Here is a 25,306-nt window from a genome sequence, read left to right on the forward strand (position 1 = left end):
GAGAGCTGAACGAGTGAGGAGCATGTTGAGGATGTTTGGAGCTTATAAGATCGGAGAGATGAAAGGGGGAGATGAGGGGTTTTGGAGTGCTGAAATGATGAAGTGAGACGTGAATGTTATCATATAACAAGCTCAACTTTAGCTCGCAACCGGGTAACACATTGTAGGGCTTTACCCGGTCTGATATCACCGTCCAAAGTTTAAGCTTGGCTTTATGAGACCCTCCCCCTTTATGGAAAACAAGGCGCGCGTGTAGAGATATCTATTCAGCAGTGATTTTTGTCAATTGACGTTATTCACGTCGGTGGAGGGCCATGAGCAAGTCAAGCGACTCACCTCTGATATATCTTGAGACGCGCTTTGCATTCTTCTCTAACCTGACCTTGATCTTCACTCAACCTCTCACCATTCTCTCCATCAAATAGCCATGGTCGAACCAACAAGCAAAAAGCGAAAGCTGGAACCAGGACAGGGCCTTGTCAAGCAGGATAGTTTCTCAGCCGTGCTCCAGCAGCTCGAAGCGGAAGAAGACGCTTCAGGAGGTGAGTCAACCGCGTGATACAGTCTTCAAGGCGCTGGGCAATCTCGCATGCTGACATCATGCATGCATCTGCAGACAGTATAGAAACTAGTGCGGCATGGCCCCGACCAGCCGTTCCTCCGATAAACATCAAGCAGGATTCCATCGGTAGGTGTGCAAGACTGCGTACTTTGCTGACAAAGATAGTCTTCCAGCAGATCGAAATCGAGGAATCAGTTGATGCCACGCATGGTCCAACTTTACGGTTGTTTGGCGTCACGCAACATGGCAACTCTGTGTTGGCACATATCCACGGGTTCAAGCCGTATTTCTATATCGCTGCACCTAGTGGATTTCTCAACAAGGATCTGGAGCCGTTGAAAGACACAATCAATGTGAGTGAGCCGGGTGGAAACAAACCTGACCTTTCAGTCTACTGTCGTTAGCAATGGACCTTGCGTCACACAATGTGCCATCTTCAATCGTCGTTCGTTATGGGGTTATCGAGGGGACGAGAGCGTACCCTTTATCAAAATAACGTGTTCCGATCCAAAGAATCTCCCAAAAGTGAAAGATGAGTATTTCCAGCTGCTGCTTCAATCCATGCTGACATTGCTTGGACTCTACGCGCCTTCGAGAGAGGTCAAATAGATTTCAACAACTTATTTCCTCCCGAAATTTTGACGTACGAGAGCAACATAGCATACACTCTGCGATTCATGATCGACACGAAGGTGAGAGTCACCGTTGTTGACATTGCTGACGGCAGGTCGTCGGAATGAACTGGGTCGAGATCCCGGCAGGTAGATACGAGCATATCGGTGGAAGAGAAAAGAGATCTCTGTGTCAGCTCGAAGTCTCGTGCAAGTGAGTCTGCATTCGTGAAGATCGTAGCTAATCGTCAGCTACAAGGATCTCATCTCGCACGCTCCAGAGGGCGAGTGGCTCAAAATTGCACCGCTGCGAACACTCAGCTTTGATATCGAATGTGCTGGCCGAAAGGGTATCTTCCCCGAGGCGAACATTGACCCGGTGATTCAGATTGCGGCTATGGTCACACGCCACGGTAAGTCGCATATCATTCAGCTTAACAACATTGGCTGATGTCCTCACAGGCGAGTCCAAACCATTTGTTCGAAATGTTTTCACCCTCAACACTTGTGCCCATATCGTGGGCTCACAAGTCATCGAGTTCCAGGACGAAAGACAAATGCTGCAAGAGTGGCGCAAGTTTGTAGAAAAGGCGGATCCAGACGTTATCATTGGCTACAATACGTCAAATTTCGACTTACCATATCTTCTTGATCGAGCGAAAGCGCTTAAGATCCCAGACTTTGCCTTCCTAGGGCGTCTGATAGGTGCGTCAAGGAATAACGAACTCGGCTGACCTGCAGGTGTTCGAACTGAGGTGAAGGAAACGCATTTCTCCTCGAAGGCCTACGGTCAGCGTGATTCGAAAGCTGTGAATATGGAGGGTCGGCTCCAGCTGGATATGCTTCAAGTCATGCAGCGAGACTACAAGTTGCGAAGTTATACTCTCAACGCCGTTTGTGCGCAATTCCTGGGAGAGCAGAAAGAGGATGTTCACCACTCGATCATTACGGAACTGCAGAACGGAACCGCGGATTCTCGACGTCGTCTTGCAGTGTACTGTCTGAAGGTGAGTTATCATCCACGTAAAACGGCTAATGCCTAGGATGCATATCTTCCTCAACGCCTGATGGATAAACTCATGTGCTTCGTCAATTATACCGAGATGGCGCGAGTCACGGGTGTCCCCTTCAATTACCTTCTTTCACGAGGACAACAAATCAAAGTCATTTCGCAGCTGTATCGAAACGCCGCAGACGCAGGATATATCATCCCCGCCATGAAAGGGGAAGGCACAGACGAGCAGTATGAAGGCGCTACTGTCATCGAACCTACAAAAGGATTCTACGACGTACCCATTGCCACCCTTGATTTCGCTTCGCTATATCCCTCCATCATGATGGCACACAATCTTTGCTATACTACGTTACTGGACAAGGTCACTATTGAACGCTTGAAGTTGGTCGAGGAAGAAGACTACGTACACACACCCAATAATGGTGAGTGGGCACAATTGCAATCTGTGCTGATGATTAGATTACTTCGCCACTACGAAACGACGTAAGGGTCTCCTTCCGACCATCCTGGAAAACCTTCTCGGCGCCCGAAAACGTGCAAAGCAGGATTTGAAGGTTGAGAAAGACCCGTTCAAACGGGCGGTACTCGATGGACGACAGCTGGCCTTGAAGGTATGTTCCTCAGTGCAACTTCTGCTAACCCCTTTCAGGTCAGTGCCAACTCCGTCTATGGATTCACCGGAGCTACGGTAGGCAAGCTGCCATGTCTCGCGATTTCATCGAGTGTCACCGCCTATGGTCGACAAATGATTGAATTCACTAAAGGAGAAGTGGAAGCGGAATACTCAACCAAAAATGGTTATGACCACGACGCCAAGGTCATCTACGGTGACACAGATTCGGTCATGGTCAAGTTCGGTTGTCCTGATTTGCCCACGGCGATGAGATTAGGTGAGTGATTATGCCTCAGACTGTGACTGACATATAGGTGCCGAGGCTGCCGATCTAGTTTCCGGAAAATTCGTCAAACCGATCAAGTTAGAGTTCGAAAAAGTCTACTTCCCATATCTTTTGATCAGTAAGAAACGTTATGCAGGACTTTACTGGACCAAGCCGGAAAAGTACGATAAGATGGACACCAAGGGTATCGAAGTGAGTCAAACCTCGGGTTTGCCGGCCGGTATTGACTTCCCAACAGACTGTACGAAGAGACAACTGTCGTCTTGTATCGACTGTGATTGAGACTTGTCTGTTCAAAATGCTCATTGACCGTGATGTGAAAGGAGCCGAAGAGTAAGTCAACCAGTCATGACGTTGCTCATTCCCGAAGATATGTCAAGCAGACCATTGCAGACTTGTTGCAAAATAAGATTGATATGTCTCAGCTGGTGATTACCAAGGCGCTGGCTAAAGCGGATTACGCGGCGAAACAAGCGCATGTCGAGCTTGCCGAGAGGATGAGGAAGAGAGATGCAGGTGAGTTCACTCAACGAGAGTAGCTCTGACTTGAAGGTTCCGCACCCAGTCTGGGAGATCGAGTCGCGTATGTCATCATCAAGGGCACGAAGGGAGCGGCTGCGTACGAGAAGTCGGAAGATCCACTATATGTTCTGGAGCACAATGTCCCAATAGACACACGATATTACCTCGACAATCAATTGTCCAAGCCCTTGATGAGAATCTTTGAACCCATCTTAGGAGAGAAAGCAGGAACGCTCCGTGAGTGAGGCAGTATAGACAAATCTCACACAGCTGATTGCGTTCGTAGTCGCGGGAGATCACACTAGAACCATTCAGATTGCCACACCGACAATTGGCGGCTTGATGAAATTTGCAGTCAAGACAGTGACATGTTTGGGTTGCAAGACGCCATTACGAAGCAATAAAGGTGCGTAATCCAAGACATGATTGTGCTGATTAGATCGCAGAGAGCGCTGTTTGCGTCAATTGTCGACCCAAGCTTCCGGAGCTATACCAGAAACAGGTTGCCCAGACTTCATCATTGCAGATCGACTTTGCGCGCCTCTGGACGCAATGTCAGAGGTGTCAGGGATCGTTACATCAGGTGGGTGCCAGCAGTGTAGCAAGAGTGCTGATTTGTAGGACGTTATTTGCACGTCTGCCGATTGTCCGATCTTCTATCGAAGGACAGCACGGCAAAAGGAAGTGGCTGCGTCTGTAGCGCAGCTCGATCGATTTGACAAGGAGATTGTTTGGTGATGCTTGACATTTTGTATGACTGTTCAATATATACCTAGCATACGTGATATCCATTTCCATATGTATGACGACCCTATATGACTGCCGCCTCTGCGAAGCCAGTCCTGCCAAATCTCACCCATCCAGCGTTGCCCGAGTCGTTCACCGCTACGATGAATGCTCGATCGCCATTACGCACCGCTCCAATATTGAAGTTGGGTGCTACAGTCGGAGTCGCGGTTGCAATGAGACCGAAGCTTGAAAGCCAAGACCTGATCCTGGAAACCTTCTCCTGCGGCGGTTTGTTCTGAACCCTCGGTGGACGCGCCTTTGCTTGACGCTCGTATTGTGGACCAACTCTCTTGATAGGACCTTTAGGCTCGTCAGGCAGCATGTCGAAGACCTGGGTAAGCTGATCGATGGTCGGAATGGGCGTACTCCGTGCTCTGTGAAATAAATCGTGAGCGGGGCGTTTTCGACGGCATCTGCAGCAAGACTCACTCAACGATCGCAGCAAAGTAATCCGGTCTCTGCTTCTGTAAGCTTTCACCATCTCCTTTATCCCATACCCTCTTTGACCAGGGTGTTGCTGGTTTCCAGATATGGAAGAAAGGAAGATAAGGATTGACGACAAGCGGGTCGTAGATAGATTTTGTGGTTGGTGGTAGCAAACGCGAAGGGAGAGCTTGATCATGTCCAGCTGGGATAATTCGTAGATGAGAGAAGATGGATTCTAAACGTCAGCTTTGGTTAAATATGGGAAGCTTACGATATGTTGCGCCTCTCCATCCGTCTAGTAATGATCCCTTCTTCTTTTGCAGTCGAAGGTTGAGCCCGACAGAGCCTATTTTCGATAATGTACCGCTGATATTGGTCCAGACCCCTCTAAAGAATTCTGACAACCACTTAGACGTATAGCGATACCACCCGTTGATCGTCAGGTCCTCTGTTGGCATAGTTGTCGGCGCCAAGAAATACTCTGGGATGAACTGGCGCGATCGTTGGACATTATAACCTAGTCGCTTAAGATACGCATACGCCTGGAGAAGTTAGCCATTGCCTTGTTCTACGTTCACTTACTTGATATCGCTCCCATGACAGGCCTTCACGACCTATGAAAGCACCGAAACCTTCCATCGCACTCATCTCGACAGCACCCCTAACGCCGTACTCCTCTTCACACCACTCGCCTACACCATCCTCTTCTTCGGCCTCCGTTTCAGGTTCCCTTCCAAGCCAAATCTGAAGAGATCCCCTCTCGAGAAGATACAGAGCTTCCTCGGGCAATAGCTCGATACCGGTCTTGCCTTTCCCCTTAGATCCAGGAGGTGGGGGGTATCGTACAGTCATGCCCATCGAGTCGAAGTGGTGGCCGTGAACTATCAGGACCCGAGGAAAGGGACGAGACGGCGTAAGTATGGCATGAGAGATTGATTTACTGAGACCGAGAGTATCAGTCTTTGCAAGGGTGTCATTTACACAGCGACTTACCTGTGTCCCCCTCGGACGCCCAGCAAAGCACTAAACAGAGCTTCTCGACTCTTCTGTAACATCATGTCCTGCAGATTGACTGTCTCTTGCAGTGGCTCGAAGTCCTTCTCCCCACGTTTCGGAATGATGATATTGACTCGAGCTGTTGCTCCGTTAAGGTCATCGGTGGTCGGAAGATGCTGGATTTTGCTACAACGGGAGTCAGCCTGGCATCATTTTCACAGCTGAGGTCACTGAAGGAACATACTCTGCGAAGCTCTGAATGAGCTTGAAATCCATTCTCTCTTCATCTTCATCGCCTTCTTCGTCTTGAGCAGTGGAAGGATTTGCTCCGGTAACCGTTGAAGCGATATTCGTTCGAGCATCATCCTGATTGCCGACGGTGCTCACACCAGCTGATGCATTGGCCGGTTTACCAGATGGCTTCGGACGAGGTCGGCTAGGACCTGCTTGATCTGACATGATAGTGGGCCGAGGGCAACGATGGGGATGAAAGCAAAGAATACAGGAGGTTGAATGAAAAGCAAGCGAGTTGATTGGGCTCGACTCGGGTCAAAATCAACATTTCAAACTTTTTTCTTGTTTTCGACTTTCAACGACTTGTACTTCCTCTTCGACAAAACATCCCCTCGTCATCACCTTTCGAAATGGTCTGTCTACCACGACTTGCCCGGGCTGGACAGCAAAGATGGGCCTTTGCTCATCGTGGCCGTCTGTATGCGACGGTATCAAACCCACAAACAGTCATCGAGAAGATCGTTCAGAAGTACGCGGTTGACTTGCCGGAGGGCACCAAGGTGCGAGCTGGTGACTATGTCATGATCAAACCCGAGCATGTGTGAGTATTCAGTTGGTCATTTATGGCACTCCAGCTCACTCGGCGTGTTAGAATGACACACGACAACACCGGTCCCGTTATATCTAAATTCCTCTCACTCTCTTGCTCCAAGCTTGACAATCCCCGACAACCCGTCTTCACCCTTGACCACGATGTCCAGAATCAGTCTGCGACGAACCAGGCAAAGTACAAGAAGATTGAGGCGTTTGCGAAGGAGCACAACGTCGACTTCTACCCTGCGGGACGAGGGATTGGACATCAGATTGTCGTTGAGGAAGGTTACGCCTGGCCGGGCAAAATGGTGGTGGCGAGCGACAGTCATTCCAATCATTACGGTGGTGTGGGATGTTTGGGTACAGCTATTGTGCGTACGGATGCCGCGTGAGTGCTCTACGTGAACTGTTACTCTCGCGTTTATAATGCTGACTGACAGAGTCGCAGCGGTATCTGGGCAACCGGCAAGTTCTGGTGGCAAATACCTAGAGTGGTCTCGGTTTCATTAGACGGGAAACTCTCTCCTGGCGTTACTGGCAAAGACGTTATCGTAGCCCTCGCCGGTCTCTTCAACAAGGATGAGGTGCTCAACGCTGCCATCGAGTTCACCGGTTCCGGTGTCGACCATCTATCGATTGATGAACGATTGACTATCGCCAATATGACAACGGAATGGGGAGCTGTAGCGGGTGTTTTCCCTGTCGACGAGAAATTACAGGCATGGTATGAGGCAATGTTCAAGAAGGCCGAGTTGAGACGGTTCCTGGGCAAGCCAAGTTCATCCTCTATGGCTCCTATCCCAATCCCTTCCGATCCCTCGCACAGTACGCCTCCTCACCCTCGACTGAACCCCTCCAGACTGCAGGATGCATTGGCTACAAGACCGACCGCCGACCCCGGAGCTCAGTACGCCGCTCGACTGTCTCTCGACCTCTCCACCCTTGTCCCTCACGTTTCTGGTCCCAACTCGGTCAAAGTCGCGACCGCCTTGCCCAAACTTCTTGATCCGCCAATCGCGATCAACAAAGCTTACCTTGTCTCATGCACCAACTCCAGAGCATCAGACATTGCCGCCGCCGCGGATGTTTTGAGAGGCAAGAAGGTCGCGCCTGGTGTCGAGTTCTACATCGCCGCAGCTTCAAGCAGAGTGCAGGAGGATGCTGAGGCTTCGGGCGACTGGCAAGCTCTTGTGGACGCCGGTGCTAGGACCCTTCCTGCTGGTTGTGGGCCTTGTATTGGTCTTGGAGTCGGATTGCTCGAGAAGGGAGAAGTCGGTATCAGTGCCACCAACCGTAACTACAAGGGACGAATGGGTCACCCCGAGGCTATTGCCTACCTCGCCTCCCCAGCTGTTGTGGCCGCTTCGGCTGCCAAGGGAGTCATTTGCGGTCCCGATTCCCTAGATCTGAACGCCTTACCTCAATACGATCAACCGAAGTTCTCCATTGTTGAGGAGGATGCGGCGCCCGCTAAAGCTGTCGAGGTGGACGAGGCTTCCCTTGAGCCTCTGTTGGATGGGTTCCCTGCTTTCTTCGAGGGACCCCTCCTTTTCGCGCCACAGGACAACTTGACTACGGACGGTATGTACCCGGGCAAGTATACCTACCAAGACGACATCACTCCCGAGAGGCAAGCCGAAGTGGTCATGGGTGAGTGATGAATGTTAATCTCCAGAGTAGATCGAGCTAAACATCACGTATCCAATCAGAGAACTACGACCCTTCCTTCGCTGCTACTGCTCGATCATTGCGAGCTCCCTCGCCTACCGACCCTTCCTCCTCGACTCAACCGGGGGCTATCCTTTTATCAGGTTACAATTTCGGAACTGGTTCTTCGCGTGAACAAGCCGCTACTGCCATCAAGAACGCAGGTATCCCTCTCGTGATCTGCGGTTCTTTCGGTGATATTTTCAAGCGAAATTCTATCAACAACGGTCTCATCTTGATAGAATCTCCTGCCTTGATCAAGGACATGACAGAGAGATTTGGCAAGGATGGCGTGAGAGGTCAGGGTGGGAAGAACGGGGAATTGACTGTCGTTCCCGAAGGTTGGAGGATCCGTGTCGACACCAGAAGAGGCGGAGTGACTGTGTCAATGGGTGACGAAGGAGAAAAGACGTACCCTGCTGCCAAAGTAGGCCGAAGTGTGCAGGAATTGTGGGTGAACGGAGGTCTTGAGGGTTTCATTAGAGCCTCGTTGTAGTTTATACATCATATGCATGTCTGCGCAGGTACATGAATGGCCGTGGCCGCCTTCGGTGTATGATGGAACAATTGATGTAATTTGCCACTCAACCCGTTGGTGTGTCATGAGTCAAATGTCGCGGTGACTTGACATGTCTTGTCTTTGTATTTGTCGTTTCTACTTACTACACATTATCTCCCCCGTTCGTCTCTTGTCGCATCATGACTCTCACGCGCGACGACGAAGCTGCGTTTGACAGCTTGCCCAAGTTTGACGCACGCAAATTTGACCCACCAGCATGGGCGAACGATCCGATATTCCAACGCGGATACAAGAACGGCGAGAGTTCCAAATCAGCAACGACAAATCAGCGCGGAGATGATCAGCAAGAACAAAGATCAGTAAATGGCGGGGACGATGATGATGAGAGCGAGGATTTGTTCGAGGATGCGCTATCAGATGTTGATCCGAAGGACGTTGGTCTAGGAGAAGAGCCGCAAATGGGTATTGAGCATTTACGGGCGAGTGTCTCCATCTCGAGTGTAGTTGTGTGAGCTTGCTAAACTGATATATGCTTGATAGACACTGCTGTCCACTGCCAACGAACTGAAAGCAGAGGGAAACGCACATTTTACTGCTAAGCCCCCACGGTATTCCGATGCTATACAGTCTTATGAGCAAGCGAAATTCAACCTACCCATCCTCCCTGGAAAGGAGGAGAAGAAACAACCTGAGCCCAAGGAGGGAAACGTCATCGAGGAGATCACCGACGAAGAGGCAGCAGCGATAGAAGCGAATGAAGGACTTGACAACCCGGAAGAAATAGAGAGGGAAAAATTGGAGGATGAGATTCGAGAATGTAGGAAGGCTTGTTTGGGGAATTTGGCAGCTTGTCATCTGGCGATGAAGGAGGATCAGAAAGCCGTTGAAGTGTGTACTGAAGGTGAGCATGCGCGTACAAGTCACGTAGTCATGGCTGACTAATTGGACGTGAAGCTCTTGAGATTGACCCGGACTATGTGAAGGGCTTGCATCGACGAGCGACAGCGAGCGAGAGAATTGGTAATCTGACATCCCTATCTACTGCCAAAGAGGGTGAGCGATATCCAGCAATCTCTTAGGTACGACAATCATATTGACGTTGAGTATAGACTACACAAGGTTGATATCCCTCCTGCCGTCGACCTCACCGCTGATACCGACCATCCGCCGGTCATTGTCCACCCTCCCTGAGCGTATAAAGGTCGAAGAGAAGAAGCAATACGACGAGATGATGGGCAAGCTGAAAGACCTGGGCAATTCGTTCTTGGGCAACTTTGGTCTCTCCACTGACAGCTTCAAGTTTGATCCCCAGCCAGGAGGAGGCTACAGTATGCAGTTCAACAGGTGAACTGGTGTTGATAGATCATCCATTTGGTATGTCATACATGGTATATCATTGGTACTCGTAAATGCAGATGCAGGTCATCGTCGTTCTCCACCATAAAACCATGCTCCCACGCCATATCTTATCCCAAATGCTATTCCGCTACACGCTATCTGCACAGCTCCAACCAATGTGCACAGGCTCCTCTCGTGCATTGGTCCAAAGTGAACAAGCAGGAAATTTATGATCGTGAGATTGGTGGAGGAGATAATTTGCCCAGCCTTTGCTGGACTCTTGAGTTGCGACTTGTTGTCAGGATTCCGCCTGACGGGTAATCGTTCCAATCTAACCAAACGAAGAAACTCGAGGATCTCTAGCGTGATACGTGTTCGCGCAGGAGGTGGTTTCTCGAACATCACTCGCGAGGGGTTTAAGAGGCCGTTGTCGGAATCATACCTACAAAGTCAGCGTGTTGCTTTCGAAAAGTTTACTCACGATGGTAGCCTGTGCCGGGGGCAGTCAACGAGATGAAACAATTGCGGGCAAGAGAGGATGAAGTTGAAGATTTGGGGGATGAAGAATAGTATAAGGGTCTTGGAGAAGTGACCTTGAATCGCAACCGCCGAGAATGCCATTCCTGTGAAGTAGCAGAAGGTATCGCCAGGGAAAGCTCGTGCAGGATACCTAACGCGGTCAGCTAAAACCCGTCATCGTTGCACTCACCAGTTATGCCATAGGAACCCAGCGCAAACGCCTACCAGTGGTGCCATGAAATACAAGCTCATCAGATGTCGATCAACCACCTCTCCTGCTGCCCATTCGAGGATCCTGCCTTCTTTCGGGTTACCGACGTTGACAAATCGGAGGAAACCTTCTGGCCAGATGGGAAGATACAACAAATCATTGAGCGCGACGGACAGCGCGATGATCAGCGCTTGCGTGACTTCGACACCATTGATACCAGCTAGGATATTGATCGAATTGGTGGTGAACGTGGGCAAGAGGACAAGGTAGATATAGTAGATCGGTCCTGCAAAGAACACGTCAGCAATGCAAACGGTCAGATGAGGGCCTCTCACCCACCGAGATCAATCACGTTTCCATCGATCCACCATCCTAGACCGGTCGATGTCAACCACCCCGCGACGCCCTTTGGCAGCACTACACTGGTGACCCCTCCAACTGAATAGTATACCAGTAACGTTGGGACAGCCGCAACGATAGGGATAGGTAATTTGTGTCGCCAACGAATGTCGAATAGGTCATCGATGAAACCGAGCAGAGTTGCTGTTAGCAATGCAAGTAGTGACGAAAGGTAGAGTGTGAGCTATGTCAGTTTGTTAGTTGCAGAACTTGGATTTGGAAGAAGGACAGTCCAGCGTACATACCTCTCGCTGAGGGAATTGTTCGAGCACTTCGCCCTTGAACAGATGCGAAAAGGGGAAAGGGATGAACAACATCATAAGGGCGATGTACAAGCTCGCACAAGGTAGTCCAAGACTCTCTGGCCTGCCTTAGGCGCTCAGCATCTATGTACATAATCTAATGGAGAAGGACCGCGGCACTCACACCCAGGGCCCATTGGTTCTGCCGCCAGGTTTCAACAAATCTCTGCCTTTGAGACCCTTTTCAACGAACGCTCCTCCTATCTTTGGCACGATCCACACAGCACCAACAAAGGCGAGTAAAGCGAATCCTACATTCGCTTGTAGAGCAGGGAGGGTAGGCTGACGAGGGAGAGGGAGGACATCAGTGATTGTTGCTGGGAGGAGGATTGGGAGCAGCGGATTAGCGATGAATAGCAAGGAGATGGGGAGTAAAGTAGCCGTAAGAAGTACGGGTGGAGGATGCCCGTACGTATGAGGAGTGACAGACATGACGTCTCAGATGGGCAGAACAGCGGTTATGAGGCAATGGAAAATGGAAGAAAGCGAATTGCATAGATCGGCTTATTGCAACGTAAATATTGGACGTCGGACGTGGAGGTGATCGAACGTGGACTCAGGCGGCAGCGACGGTGCCGATACCAAGATCACGTGTTGGGTTACTTCGGTCAAAGCACGATACACGCTGCTACTGTTACCTCCTTTGCACATGCCTACATCTCATCACACTCTAACAACAACAATGCTCTCCTGCTCTATCCCTGCCCTTCAATGCATTTATCCATTATCCGTCATCCATCTACTCTTAACCGGTGTTTTACTGTTTACTGCTTTGCGAGCAAAGATCGTCCACTCATCTCTGTGATTGCCATCAACATCAGCGATGTCCTAATCGGACGAGCGACGACACTCACCCTCAGGTTGAGGAAGACCCAAGATAGACAGGATTGTGGGGGCAACGTCAGCCAACGCTCCAGGCTCGCCAGAGACCTCAAGGGAGCCCTTGTCACCGGTGACGATGAAGGGGACGGGGTCTTTCACAACATTAGCTCATTGGCAACGAAACACTTGTCGCGTTTGGCACTCACTAGTGGTGTGAGCGGTGTGAGGGTTACCGGTGACGGGGTCAAGCATTTGCTCGGCATTTCCGTGGTCTGATGTGATACAGAGAACGTAGCCGGCCTCCTCGCAGGCGTCGTAGACAGTCTTGACGGCCTTGTCGGTGGCACCAATGGCCTCAACAGCGGCATCGTAGACACCAGTGTGGCCGACCTAGGGGCACGTCAGCTTCGTCATGAGCAAAAGGAGAAAAATTCCAATCACTGACCATATCGGGAGGGGCAAAGTTGCACATGACAAACTCGAAGTTGTCAGACTTGACAACCTCGGCGACCTTGTCGGCGACAGCCTGAACACTCATCTCGGGCTGCTTGTCGTACGTAGCAACCTTGGGCGAAGGGATCATTTCACGGCTCTCGTTCTCGAATTGCTGCTCGACACCACCGTTGAAGAAGAAGGTGACGTGAGCGTACTTCTCGGTTTCTAGATTGTGCTGTTAGTAACCTCCTTGTTGTGTGACCAAGTGATACCTACCGGCAATGTGGCATTGCTTGACGCCCTGTTTACCCAACCACTCGGCGAGGACGTTGGTCATGGCCTGAGGAGGGAAAGCAATGCGGAAGGGGAACTCGGCGTTGTACTTGGACATGGTGGTGATGGTCTGTACTATCGTCAGCGAAGGAGCTTTCGGGCCAATTGCAGTCCATTCACCAAATCCTCGGGAACTTCGACGTCCATAGGCTTGTCGGGGAGACCGAGGACACTGGTGATCTCTCGCATCCTGTCGGACCGGTAGTTGAACATGAACAAGGTATCACCCTCTACGTGGGCACCAATCAGCATCTCTGCATCTTGCTCATGAACCGGAGCAGTAGCTCACTCTTAATCCTGGAGTCCTCGGAACCACAGATGATAGGCTTGATGAATTCATCGGTGATGTCCTTGGAGTAACCTTCCTCGACGGTCTTAACAATGTCCTCTTGGGTAGATTTGTCTCCGACACCACCAATCAGACCGTCAACAGCGATCTTGACTCGGTCCCATCGCTTGTCTCGGTCCATGGCGTAGTATCGTCCAACGACAGTGCTGATCTCTCCGATGCCTTGCTCCTTGATGTAGTCCAAGACCTGTTGGATGTACTTAGTGGCAGACCTAGGAGCGGTGTCTCGACCATCGCCGATGAAGTGAATGTAGACGTGAGGGACCTGTTGAGCCTTGGCAGCTCGGAGGAGGGCGAAGAGGTGAGTGATGTGCGAGTGAACACCTCCATCAGAGACGAGTCCGATAAGGTGAAGACGACCAGAGGTGTCCTTGGCGTGCTTCAAAGAGTCAACGATAGCGGATTGCTTCTCGAACTCGCCCTTCTTGATGGCTGAGAACGTATCAGCTTGGTGACCACTCAAAGTTAGGGCACGACTCACTCTGATCGATCTTGACAATGTCTTGCCAGACGATTCGGCCAGCACCAATGTTCAAGTGACTGCTTAGATGTCAGGCGAAGTAAAGCCAACGGGAGCAGTATCTCACTCACCCGACCTCAGAGTTACCCATCAATCCCTCCTTGAGACCGACAGCCAACCCATGGGCGTCAAGTGGGACGAAGTTGTGCTTATCTCTAATGGCGTCCATGTGGGTGGTGTCCGCGTGGAAAATGGCATTACCCTTCTCGTTGTCCGAAAGACCCCATCCATCGTGAACGCTGGGGAAGAGGAGGGAAGAGAGGTTAGTACCAGAAGGTTTGAGTACATGGCACTCCAGTCCAATGAGAGGTTTGTAACTCACATCAAGCAGACCTTCTCTGGAGTTGCAGATAACTTTATCAGCAAGCAGAAGAGAAAGGGTGCGGCTCCACGTTGACTCACTCTTGACCTCAACGGTCTTTTGCTTTTTAGCACTGGAGTTAACCTCGGGTGAGCTAGGTGCACGAACAGACATGATGTGTTATGAGCTGATAGAGCGATGAGAAAGTCACTGAATATCAATGTTGGGAAACGGGTAGAAGAACGTTGACAATTTCTGGAAATGTGTGCGACGTCACCAAACAGCAAAACAGGGATACAATGGGGAATTTGATCCCGTTCAATCTCAATCGCGGCAGTAAAATAAGACATATCAACATGAATGAAAAAGGAGAGATCATGATCATGAAACAATGCATGTTGGGCCCATCGAGAACACCTCGATATACACTCTGCATGCTCTATCCTACGACACGATGCAACTTTTGGATATCTTTGACAATTTGAAGATCAGCGATTAGTCTGCACAGAGTCTAACGAAAAAATACTCACCACTTAACAAGATATCGCCTTGCTTGACCACCTGCTCGTACACCGTTGTCTTGTTCTGTGATGACAGTTTGTTGGTAGTAATGACACCGCTGACTTTGTCAATGGTGCATGCCAGTCGTCCGCTGGCAATGAATTTGGAGAGATCCTTGTCCATGAACGCCTCACTGACACCGAACGATCTGCACATCCTCTCCAATGTCAAACTTCTGTAGCTCTCGAGAAGCTGAGCGTACGCCTTGATTCGCATTTCCCTGACGTAGAATCGAGTGTGAGGAGCTAGAATGGGATTGGGAATGAGATATTGCTGCTCGACCTCGGCCAGGGCAACGAAGAACTGTGCGTAGTTGCACTTGTACAGAGAATCGGTGAGACTGGCGAGATGGGGGATGTTGGGAAGGCAGCCAGTCACTTCTGAGCTGGCGATGATCTAATAAGGCGTGGTCAACAGCGGCCCTTGAGAGGGGATCGAATGGGATCAACTCACCTTGGTCTTGATACCCTTCCTGTCACAGCCAACGCCCGCAGCGAGGACCGTCAAAGCGACAAAATCATCGTACTCCATGAGCTCGGTCGCAGTGAAAGTGGAGAGAGAATCGATAAGGAGCTCAACAGCCTCTTTGAAATCTCGAGAGGAAAGGTGGTGCAGCGCCCGGTAAACCTTGAGTCGATTTCGTCGGTCCCAATCACCACCAGAGTCGATCAGGCTAAATTCGAGGTCAGACGTGATCTAGATGGCTAGGTGGGGGCACTCACTCGCTAGCTCTTGTTATATTTGCTGTGACCAGTTGTGTGTCTGAAGAGAACAGCCCCACACGCACAATTGCCAGAACAAGGTCGATCCTAGCTCCCAAACCCGCCGTCTTCTCTAATGCTGTTTCCAAAGCAGGTATCGCTCGCTCCTGCAGAGTTCATCAGCTTAATCATCCCACTCAATTCGGTTGATGGGAAGCTGACTCACTTTGTCTCCTATTCTGCACAAGTACATTGCTTTCGACCGCAGCAGTTCTGAAATCTCACTGTCGCCTTGGTTCTCCTCTGCTTCTTTCAGCTTTGAATCGAATGATTCCAACTGCTCATTGTTCTTCTTCTCGAGGGTTGAGATGAGGTCTGATTTGTCTGAATTTATGCTTTTGAGGTGAGGAGCCATTTCTGTTTAACAACGATAGCATTAGCTACGATCTATCACGCATTCCAAATGCCCAGCTTACCATCTTCCTCGACAGCCTTCCAGAACGAGGTGCTTGCTTCGTCGCGTAATCGTTCAACATTGTTGATCTGATACTGCCATGTGGGAACTTTTAGGTTTGGGAACGGGAGAGGGACGCTGTCGTCTGCCATGTCGGTGTATCTGGCGATGTGTTGAGGATGTTAACAAGGATGATCAATAGCTAGAAAGAGTTGACTTACATGCAGAGCAACATGTCCAAGTAACAGACAGAATAGACTGACGGTGACGCGGTGGGTCACTAAAGTGGGAGTGATAAATAGATTGGCTGTAATTTCAGGGTTCATCGCCTCGATCCCTCTCCTTCTCCCTTTGTGTCCCCGTTCCCCCCTTTTGCCAGTTTGCGTGTTGCTCTTTTGATCATATTCTCTCAGATCCTTTATTCAACATTGCATTGGATCTTATCACACTCCTACCAAAATAGTCTCTGGCTTCATCTTCTTCTCGGCGTCGATCATCCACCCTATCGTCATCGTGGGACATTGCGACTTCCAAACAAATCAACAAAGGGAAACTTTGTCGTTACGTCTAGGCTAGTCAACATCCCCCTAGTGACGCGCCATCCGGTCGACAAACGTTTCGAACCTGTCCACGACAAACCTATCCATCCTCCACTTGTCGCATCATAATTGTCCTTAAGCTTGACGACGTAACTGCCAGAGATAATCATCACACACAGTACTGTATACTACAGACTACCGTTGCTTCTCCCCTACCAATAGCCCTCACTCCCGCCGTCCATCATGGCCGCCGCATTCAAGATCGGCAACTTTGACTACATCTGTCAACATGCTGCACTTGTAGTATGCCCTTTACTGGGTAGCGAGGAAGGTATCATGCCCACATGTTACAGTCGAAATGTTCAACTAGGCAGTCAGATCATCTTCCAACCAGGTGAGTGAAAAATCTGTGCACGTCGTTGATGCCGATTATTGCTGATGACCTCATTCGTAGCAACATGTTTCGTTCACATCGCTGCGCTTGGTATGACAAGTATCATGCTTTACCACGTCCGCTCCAAATACACAGCAGTCGGTCGAAAAGAAATCGTCCTCTTCTTCTACATGTACATGTTTGTTGAATTACTTGCCATCTTCCTCGACTCTGCCATCATCCCGACATCACATGCTGTCTATCCTGTAAGTATTGCGTTTTAGAAAAGCTTGACGTGTCGTACTGACAAATTGCAGTGGTTCACTGCGGTGTATGCTGGAGCGATCGCAGCACTGTATTGGTGTATTTTGATGAACGGTTTCGTCGGATTCCAATTCCACGAAGACGGCACCCCTATGAGTTTATGGGTATGTTCATCACTTGTTAGTCAAATCCCTTGCTGACCTAGTCCTACAGTTCCTCCGACTATCCTCTCTCGCTGTTTGGGGTATCTGCTTCTTCGTCGCGATTGCAACTTTCAAAGGTTACGCTGGAATGGCTTTCGACAAACCGATCGGACTTTATATCACATATCTCATCTTTCCTGCAGTTTGTGCTGTGATATATATCGTCTCACAACTCATCCTGGTGATCCGCACATTGGACGACCGATGGGTGAGTTACTACGTACTAGCACAAGGGATGTCGCTGACATAGCGCTTTTAGGTTATCGGCGACCTCATCTTCCTTGCAGCATTTTACATCTGCGGCGTGCTTCTCCTGTTGGCTTTCTCGGTCAAAATCTGCGACTCGGTCAGCCACTACATTGATGGAGGTGAGATTTGTTCGATCGCCTGATATATTTATGCTGATGACCCGCAGTGTTCTTCTTCACGCTCGCCATGCTCTTCACGGTGATGATGGTGTACAAGTATTGGGACTGTGAGTTTAGGCAATGTGGCCTTGGACCTACCTGTGGTTCTGACAACTGCCATAGCAATCACCAAAGAGGACTTGGAGTTCTCGGTCGGCTCGAAGCTTGCTGTTTGGGAAGTGAAGGACCCCCTTATGGCAGTGAGTCTGAACGAACGCTTTGGCGAGCATGACTGACGACATCCCTCAGCCCAACGCCGAATACTACGAGGACGACACTCAATCGTCATATCGAGGAGCAGGTGGTTCCTTAGTAGGCGGCTACAATGGGAATCAATACTATGGTGGCTCTGCTGGACAGTATCAACAGTCACAATACGGTGGAGCGGGATATGGAGGGAATAGCGGCTATGGCAACTATGGAAATAACAGCCACTATTAGACGACCCGGAGAGAGATAGCACGAGATGGACGTAGCTTTGACGACTTTTATTAGTATAGCTAATACCGGATTCTGTATTCACGAGCCTTGATGATTGATGGACACTTTTTCGATTCTCCTATGCTGCAGCATTCGTTGGGTGAGGTGTTTGCAGGAATGGCATGATGACGGGTAGTGCGTCTAGGTTCGTTTGTTGACGGCATGTTTGATACGGCAATGACCGGTCCGAAGTTCAGCCAGGTGGAGGGTATGTCTACGGGGATCATCTACCGGGTGTATGTTGCCCTATATAACATGGGGGAGGGCAAAGACTATCAGTAAAGGTTCTTGGCATGACTAACATCTTCGGACAAAACGATTAGTACAATGTCAACTTCACTGCCAGCAGTAGGATGGATAGGTCTCGGAGCGATGGGAAGCGGCATGGCCTCTGTTCGTACTCGTTTCCTGTGAGGTCTGCTCTGGTCGGCTAACCTGTTTGTCGGTTTCCTACCTCAGTCCCTTGTCTCTCAAGGATTCAAGGTCAAAGCGTACGATGTATACCCTCCGTCCCTGGAAGCCGTCGCCAAAGCTGGTGCAACGCCAGCGAAAACACCGGCGGAAGCAGCGACAGGTATCCAGGTGCTTGGGTTGATGGTGGTCAACGCGTATCAGGTGGATGATGTGTTATTCGGATCTGGACGAGTGGCTGAAGGTGAGTGTAAACCGGAGGACATCCCTCCATGCATACACTAATGCGACTCTTCTCAGTGCTTGAGGACGGTGCTTCCATCATCTGCTTCTCAACTGTTCCTCCCTCCTTCCTCGTGACGGTCAAGGAAAGGCTTGACGCACTTGGCAAGAATATCGGAGTGAGCTATTCTTCCACGGTATATGGTGCGTGCTGACATCTTGGTAGCTATGCGACTCCCCTGTATCTGGTGGATCTACCCGTGCTGCGACCGGAGAACTCGCCATCATGACATCCGGTACGAGTTCCTCTGTTGCAACAGCCCGACCCGTCTTCGACGCTCTGACCCAAGCGCCCGTCGGTGCTCTCACTGTCGTCGGCGACAAAGTGGGACTAGCGAGCGACTTCAAGTTGATCAATCAGGTCTTCTGCGCTGTGCAAATTGCTTCACAAGGAGAAGCGATTGCCTTGGCGAAGAATATGGGCTTGAACCCAAGATTGGTGTACAACTTGATCCAAAGCGCTTCCGGACATAGCTTCATGTGTGAGTATACTTCCGCTTTGATATGAGTATCTTGTTAGCTGGGATAGCTTACATTGCAAGACGGTAGTTGGACACCGCGTGCCATGGTCACTCAACCACGATGGAGTACCAAAGTCAGCCATGACCATCATCAACAAGGACATCGGTATCGTGATGGACGAAGCCCGTCAACTCAACTTCCCTGCACCAGTATGCGCGGTCTCCGAGCAGCTCTTCACTGCGGCCATAGGTGCCGGATTGATCAAAGAGGATGATGGACTGGTTTCCAAGTTATGGGAGCGATTTGGCGGTCAACCAGTCGCCGAGAAAGGCACCGTGGAGGAGGAGGAAGAGAAGGCGAAAGAGCTCGAGATCACATCTAGTGGGAAGGCAGGCAAGGTGCTCTTTGTTGGATTGGGTGCTATGGGTCTACCCATGGCTGGCTCATTGCTCAAAGCCGGCGTAGAGGTGGTGGGTTCTGACCTGTCCCTCGAGGCGATGGACCGATTCTCAGCGCAAGGCGGAAAAGTTGCCAGTGATGCCGTGGTAGCGGCAAAAGAGGTGGATACTGTGGTCTTGGTCACTGTCACCGCGCTTCAGGCTGAGGCAGCGCTCTTTGGCGCTGATGGGTCTTCGGGTATATCATCTGGTGAGCACGTCCGTACCCGCATTAGACGTTTGTTGGGCTGATGGTCGAACGTTCGTACAGCTTTACCTCAAGGGAGCACCATCATTCTCTGCTCCACTGTTGCTCCTGCGGACGCTGTCAAGCTGCAGGGTCTTCTGGACAAGCAAAACAAGGGTCTGCAGCTTATCGATGCACCCACTTCTGGAGGTCCCAAACGTTCCGCCACCGGTGATTTAGCGATCATGGCTTCCGGCACAACGGAAGCCCTCAGCAAAGCCAGCTCTGTTTTGCAAGCCTTATCGACCCAAGCTGGCAACGCGAAGAATTTGCACTACATCCCTGGCGGGGTCGGAAACGGGTCGAAGGTCAAGGCTGTCAATCAACTTCTAGCGTGTATCCACTTAGCTGTCGCCGCCGAAGGATTCGCATTTGCCAAACACAAAGGAATGGACTTGAAAACCGTATTCGATGTCGTTTCGAAGGGTGCCGCCAGCTCTTACATGATGCTTGATCGTAAGTCGTATTTAGAGTTTGGCAACACGGCCTTCGAGCTGACAGATTTGATCCAGGTGTACCACGAATGTTCCAGCGGGAGGAAGCTGAAATCCACTCCGCCACAACTACTCTCGTCAAAGATCTTACGATTGTCCTCGCCGAGGCGAAGCGATGTAATACCCCCCTCTTCTTGGGACAGGCGGCTTTACAGCAGCTCACAAGAGCGTGTGCTTCGGGGTTGGGGAATGAAGATGACAGTTCGCTAGGAAGGCTGTGGGAGGATATGGGCGTGAATCTGAAGTTGTAAACAAGTGGTAGTCTGGTGAAATGAAGTCGATCATTGTACTACATCAAACTATATGCATCGAAGAACAGGTAATGTAGATGGTGTAAGCCTTGGCTTCTCACAGACAAAAACGCGACTTGAATTGAAGCTCCGGATAGGTGTTGTGGGCTGATTGTGAGAAATCACGAAAGGGTAAAACAATACGTCTTTCATCGCCCGAGTTGCAATGCGCATCATCGTCACTGCTTTCATGCCGACTTTGTATCGTATCCTACCCGGTCTACTGACGACGCTTGACATGTAATGCCTTGGATTGTCCCGCCATGGTGCCACATCCCCACTACCGGAATCGTTGTTGATTGGGTCGCGTGCTTGTTGATGGATGGTGAAACGTTGTGTCATTTTAAGCTTGCTTATTTACGTAATACCCCCTATGTATACTGTACATGTACTGACGAGTCCGGTGTTGTGAGGTAACTACTCGTTGATCGCGACTACGCCACCCAACTTGGCCGTCCTTATCACTATCAACTGCTTTCCTTCACACAATCAATACCTTTGTCACACTGTAATCTTTCACATGGTCTCGTAGCAAGCTCACTCGGGGAGCTGAGAGATACACATCCTTCTGCCTATCAACACAACGAGCACTTCAACCCATAAACAAGATATCAACCCTCCGGCGGGGCTTATCTCCACTCGCCTCTTCCGGCAATTCACATCCCATCTACAGTGTTGGTACGACTCAAGACGGGTTGATTGATCATCACTTTCAACCCATATTCTAATAGGTCACACAACATGTCATATGGACAGCAAGGTGGTCAACAGGCTGGACCTAGTGCATTCACTGCGTATGCAAGCCGCTTCCTCGCGGGGAAGGTAGGTGATGCAGCGCGGGGAAGAGACACCGAAGGAAGTCAGGTAGGTTCTCACCTTTCAAGCTAGGCGGAGAATCGTTCGCTGAACATATCGTGTAGATCTTCCGGCCGCCATCACCATCATCACCATCGCATGATCCGTTCTTACCTTCCCCATCGGTCACGCATTCCCATCCACATCTTCCTGGCTCATCCCGATCACCATCACCCACACGAACACCACCTTTCCCTGGTCCCGGCATCGACGATATTCCCAGCATCGATGGCGATGGGCTGGGCAGCAGTATCGGCGTCGGACTCTTGTTCTCAGCTCCCGGAGAAGCCCATACACCAACCATTGACAAGGTTGCTAAGGGGAAGGAAAGGTCCCAATCATCCGTGCCGAATCCATATGCGCCCTCATCATCAGACAGTAGGGAGGAAGACGAGTTGGATCTGGACGAAGTAGCTACCGTTCGAAGAACTCTTCTTCGACCTCAACCACCTAAACGACAGCCGGTCTCGGAGCGGGCAAAGAAGGGATGGCTGGCTCATCAAAGCGTCTTTCCTCCTTCCTCATCATCGTCGAGTGAAGACAGCGAGAGTGAGAAGGAGACAGAGGACGACTCGGACATTGATGCAGCATCAAGGATGATGGGTGGCTCACGAAAGAAGTCTCGATCACGGACTCGTGGCGACGATGACGAGGATGGAGACGAGGAGGTTGATGGATATATGCTCTCACCATCAGAGCTGTACAAGGCCTCAAGCGATACTGTGCCGAACAACGTCGCAAACGATTTGGAGGAGCCATTACTAGGTCCAGATGACTTGGATGAGGCTAGTGGCGAGAGGCGTGGACGAGTTCCAGTACGTTTGCAGGTGTATCATGGTCGCTTCGCACATTGGGAAAGGGAGGGTTTACGCAAGTACAAAGGTGTGTTCGATATCTCCTCGTAACTTTGGAAAGCCCGCATGCTGATCGTCCTGTCAGATTCTGGGTTCTTAGCTCTTTGGTTGACGAGTTTGTTGGGCGTGGTGATTGGTCTTTGCTTCGTTTGGGGATCCACAGACGTATGTGCTCCTGGCATCTACATCGAGGAGACTGGCTAACAATGGTTGTTGTAGCCCCCCGCCGATGCCCCCAGTCGATCAGCGCCATCCATCGTTCCACTCCTTCCTCTGCTACTTCTGCTTCTCATTCCACCCCTCATCCTCCCTCCAGCGTTCCTCTTACTGCTCCGCAAGACCGTTCGCCCCGTACTTCTCGCCACAGCCGTCAGCATTCCCTTCTCCTTATTCCTGTGCGGATGGTGGGCTCTCGGTGCCAGCTTCGAGACTAGCGGATTGGACGGTATCGACCAAAGCGAGAAATGGTGGAGCACAACTGGACTGCGAATAGGAGCGGTGTTGCTCTGGTTGCTGGCGGCGTTCTTTGGCCGATTGGTCTGGCTGAGAAGGAAGAGATTAGAAAGAACGGCTGCGGTGGTTGAGGTGAGTTGGGATCAACTTGATCCTCACATCCAGATGAAAGACTAATTCTGCTATTTAGCTGTCAACGAATCTTCTTCTCACCCACCCGCCACTTCTACTTCTCACCCCACTTCTTCTAGGAGTGTTCGCCATCACTTCGATCCCGTTCTTGACACTGCTCATCAGGCTTGGAATGATTGGTTACTGGCGGCATCCGTAAGTTAAAACCCTCATTGAGGATTTCTTATAGCTTATCGTTTTCGCTCGTAGACGAGAGAACACCTGGGTATTCCACATTCGACCATACGCTGGCTGGCTCATCTTCCTCGTTACACTTGTGTGGGTCTGGACATGGGGTGTCATCCGTGGTGTTGGACGTGTAGCCGTAGCTGGAGTCGTTGGCGAATGGTATTTCCACAGGTGAGCTTGCTCGTGTTTCGCAATTTCGAAAAGCACTTACTAATCATGTTTCAGGGAGGAACCTTCTCATCCTCCTGCACTTGAAATCACTACAGCAGCTGTCCACCGAGCCACTGGAACTTCGCTTGGATCGATTTGTATCGGCGCTGGGATTGTTGCTACTGTCCGCGTCGTTGGCCGCTCAGCTGCAGAGCTCAAACGTATCACCAATCCCAAGTCGAAGGTCCTCCCGACCCCACTCCACTTCCTCACAAGCCTGACACCGATTTTCACCGTCATTGCTGGTGTTTTGGATCAGCTCAACGGCTATGCGCTCGTGTATGTCGGGATCACTGGAGATGCATTTTGGCCTAGTGCTAGAAGGGCTGTCGGTTTGGCGGGGAGAAGGAAGGGTGGTCGATTACTCGATTGTACGTCGCAGTCGCAAGACCCGCTCCTCTCTGATCTCAGCTGACATTTTTCTCTTGCAGATACCCTTATCAAACTCTTGCTTACTCTCAGTTCAACGGCCATGGGGCTCTTCACGGCGACCGCCGGGTACCTCTATATGACGCATTCCTTGTCAAACCCTGGCTATGCCCCGGTAGCAGCATTACTGTGCGGCGGTCTGCCCTTCTTGGCCGTTCGGGCCGGTGCAGCGGTCCTCGGTGATGCGTAAGTTCAGCTTATTTGGCACTTCCGGGTGACTTGGGCTGACTCTTAGCGCAGAGCCGACGCGTTGTTCATTTGTTATCAGATTGACCGAGAGCTCGGAGGGGGACATTGCGAGAAGGCGAAGGAGGCAGTGAGTCAAGCATTCAACGAGCTGCCCAACATTCACGTGCTGACTAGTGTGTGTCTCTACTAGTTTGCAGGCGAACAACCTAGAGGAGCTGGCGCCGTTTAGATGGAATATTAGTTGTTTTATGGTCGAGATACCAATCGATAATTCTGTTGATATCGAATTTTGTATGACTGTTAGATTGGTATCAGTGTGAGGGACAGACAACCTTCGTTCGTATATGCTCGACTCAAGTTGTGTTTGATAGTTGTCCTCATTTGAATGTATTGGTGTATTATAGGCTGGAATTGGTGGTGACGATGGTGGTGGTGCTGCTGGTGGAGGTCTGGAAGGGTAACTTGATAGAGGGACAAAACCTGAAACACGACAACGGATATTCTCAAACGCACTTGCCTCCTCACCCTCTTGCATGCTACCCTGTTTTAGATTTACCAACGACTATGTGGGAACCCCTCTTCCACTGACCACTGACCAAGCGCAACGGCACCTGCATCTGGACGGTGTCCTTGCGTCTGTCCAGAATGTCTGATCTAACCATACATCATCATCGTCGTCGTCGCGCGATAACATTACAAACTGGAGGAGAAGTACTGACACCACTTGTGTTGCTGAACGGGTATCAAATGCTCACATGAAGGTAGACCTTACTATACGCATCCAGAGTCCAATCAGTGCCAAGGCGAAACAAGAACAATGAGAAGTGTGAATAGAATATCAACCAACGTTGAGAAGATGAAACAGGTGTCCCGAGCGTCGATCTTACACAGACAATCAACCCTTTTGCCAGATTTCGGTCGACCAGGGGGGAACACGTACAATGACA

At 50.5% G+C, this 25,306-nt stretch overlaps 10 protein-coding genes across 10 annotated transcripts; 6 read left to right on the forward strand and 4 right to left on the reverse strand.

Annotated features, from left to right (window-relative positions):
* Nucleotides 1-427: 427 nt before the first annotated feature.
* On the forward strand, nt 428-4,347 carry CI109_106985 (DNA polymerase delta catalytic subunit; the record flags this gene model as incomplete). The annotated part of the gene is made up of 16 exons (XM_065967943.1): nt 428-542; nt 617-915; nt 1,076-1,098; nt 1,161-1,254; nt 1,415-1,586; nt 1,636-1,869; nt 1,915-2,180; nt 2,349-2,610; nt 2,788-3,078; nt 3,137-3,279; nt 3,326-3,420; nt 3,541-3,603; nt 3,653-3,846; nt 3,896-4,015; nt 4,121-4,192; nt 4,310-4,347. The coding sequence occupies 16 exons, from the start codon at nt 428-430 to the stop codon at nt 4,345-4,347; spliced, it is 2,481 nt and encodes an 826-aa protein (XP_065824015.1).
* A 73-nt stretch (nt 4,348-4,420) lies between these two features.
* Nucleotides 4,421-6,279, reverse strand: CI109_106986 (uncharacterized protein; the record flags this gene model as incomplete). The annotated part of the gene is made up of 6 exons (XM_065967944.1): nt 4,421-4,772; nt 4,828-5,026; nt 5,096-5,315; nt 5,407-5,764; nt 5,818-6,006; nt 6,065-6,279. 6 exons carry the CDS (start codon nt 6,277-6,279, stop codon nt 4,421-4,423), a joined length of 1,533 nt encoding a protein of 510 aa, XP_065824016.1.
* A 185-nt stretch (nt 6,280-6,464) lies between these two features.
* Nucleotides 6,465-8,851, forward strand: CI109_106987 (homoaconitase, mitochondrial; the record flags this gene model as incomplete). The annotated part of the gene is made up of 4 exons (XM_032001954.1): nt 6,465-6,655; nt 6,707-7,036; nt 7,097-8,298; nt 8,358-8,851. The coding sequence occupies 4 exons, from the start codon at nt 6,465-6,467 to the stop codon at nt 8,849-8,851; spliced, it is 2,217 nt and encodes a 738-aa protein (XP_031863511.1).
* Nucleotides 8,852-9,054: 203 nt separating this feature from the next.
* On the forward strand, nt 9,055-10,223 carry CI109_106988 (uncharacterized protein; the record flags this gene model as incomplete). Its single annotated transcript, XM_065967945.1, has 4 exons — nt 9,055-9,354; nt 9,416-9,776; nt 9,830-9,928; nt 9,985-10,223. 4 exons carry the CDS (start codon nt 9,055-9,057, stop codon nt 10,221-10,223), a joined length of 999 nt encoding a protein of 332 aa, XP_065824017.1.
* Nucleotides 10,224-10,297: 74 nt separating this feature from the next.
* On the reverse strand, nt 10,298-12,076 carry CI109_106989 (uncharacterized protein; the record flags this gene model as incomplete). The annotated part of the gene is made up of 5 exons (XM_065967946.1): nt 10,298-10,655; nt 10,923-11,229; nt 11,283-11,526; nt 11,588-11,708; nt 11,769-12,076. The coding sequence occupies 5 exons, from the start codon at nt 12,074-12,076 to the stop codon at nt 10,298-10,300; spliced, it is 1,338 nt and encodes a 445-aa protein (XP_065824018.1).
* A 332-nt stretch (nt 12,077-12,408) lies between these two features.
* CI109_106990 (2,3-bisphosphoglycerate-independent phosphoglycerate mutase) lies at nt 12,409-14,578 on the reverse strand (the record flags this gene model as incomplete). Its single annotated transcript, XM_032001951.1, has 11 exons — nt 12,409-12,443; nt 12,499-12,618; nt 12,673-12,856; nt 12,912-13,126; nt 13,178-13,304; nt 13,355-13,464; nt 13,524-14,015; nt 14,065-14,123; nt 14,175-14,342; nt 14,426-14,441; nt 14,506-14,578. The coding sequence occupies 11 exons, from the start codon at nt 14,576-14,578 to the stop codon at nt 12,409-12,411; spliced, it is 1,599 nt and encodes a 532-aa protein (XP_031863508.1).
* A 265-nt stretch (nt 14,579-14,843) lies between these two features.
* Nucleotides 14,844-16,272, reverse strand: CI109_106991 (uncharacterized protein; the record flags this gene model as incomplete). The annotated part of the gene is made up of 6 exons (XM_032001950.1): nt 14,844-14,875; nt 14,935-15,361; nt 15,419-15,638; nt 15,688-15,833; nt 15,893-16,083; nt 16,143-16,272. 6 exons carry the CDS (start codon nt 16,270-16,272, stop codon nt 14,844-14,846), a joined length of 1,146 nt encoding a protein of 381 aa, XP_031863507.1.
* Nucleotides 16,273-16,902: 630 nt separating this feature from the next.
* CI109_106992 (chitin synthase export chaperone) lies at nt 16,903-18,347 on the forward strand (the record flags this gene model as incomplete). Its single annotated transcript, XM_032001949.1, has 8 exons — nt 16,903-17,053; nt 17,114-17,298; nt 17,350-17,460; nt 17,510-17,707; nt 17,759-17,867; nt 17,915-17,974; nt 18,030-18,106; nt 18,156-18,347. 8 exons carry the CDS (start codon nt 16,903-16,905, stop codon nt 18,345-18,347), a joined length of 1,083 nt encoding a protein of 360 aa, XP_031863506.1.
* A 366-nt stretch (nt 18,348-18,713) lies between these two features.
* On the forward strand, nt 18,714-20,970 carry CI109_106993 (uncharacterized protein; the record flags this gene model as incomplete). Its single annotated transcript, XM_032001948.1, has 7 exons — nt 18,714-18,779; nt 18,846-19,041; nt 19,098-19,198; nt 19,246-19,561; nt 19,629-20,189; nt 20,250-20,681; nt 20,738-20,970. 7 exons carry the CDS (start codon nt 18,714-18,716, stop codon nt 20,968-20,970), a joined length of 1,905 nt encoding a protein of 634 aa, XP_031863505.1.
* A 780-nt stretch (nt 20,971-21,750) lies between these two features.
* CI109_106994 (uncharacterized protein) lies at nt 21,751-24,588 on the forward strand (the record flags this gene model as incomplete). The annotated part of the gene is made up of 10 exons (XM_065967947.1): nt 21,751-21,873; nt 21,930-22,746; nt 22,804-22,883; nt 22,938-23,303; nt 23,362-23,498; nt 23,553-23,702; nt 23,757-24,112; nt 24,173-24,356; nt 24,411-24,486; nt 24,550-24,588. The coding sequence occupies 10 exons, from the start codon at nt 21,751-21,753 to the stop codon at nt 24,586-24,588; spliced, it is 2,328 nt and encodes a 775-aa protein (XP_065824019.1).
* Between the last annotated feature and the right edge of the window lie 718 nt (nt 24,589-25,306).

The sequence above is a fragment of the Kwoniella shandongensis genome, chromosome 13, assembly GCF_008629635.2.
Source record: "Kwoniella shandongensis chromosome 13, complete sequence".
NCBI classification, from domain to species: Eukaryota; Fungi; Basidiomycota; class Tremellomycetes; order Tremellales; family Cryptococcaceae; genus Kwoniella; species Kwoniella shandongensis.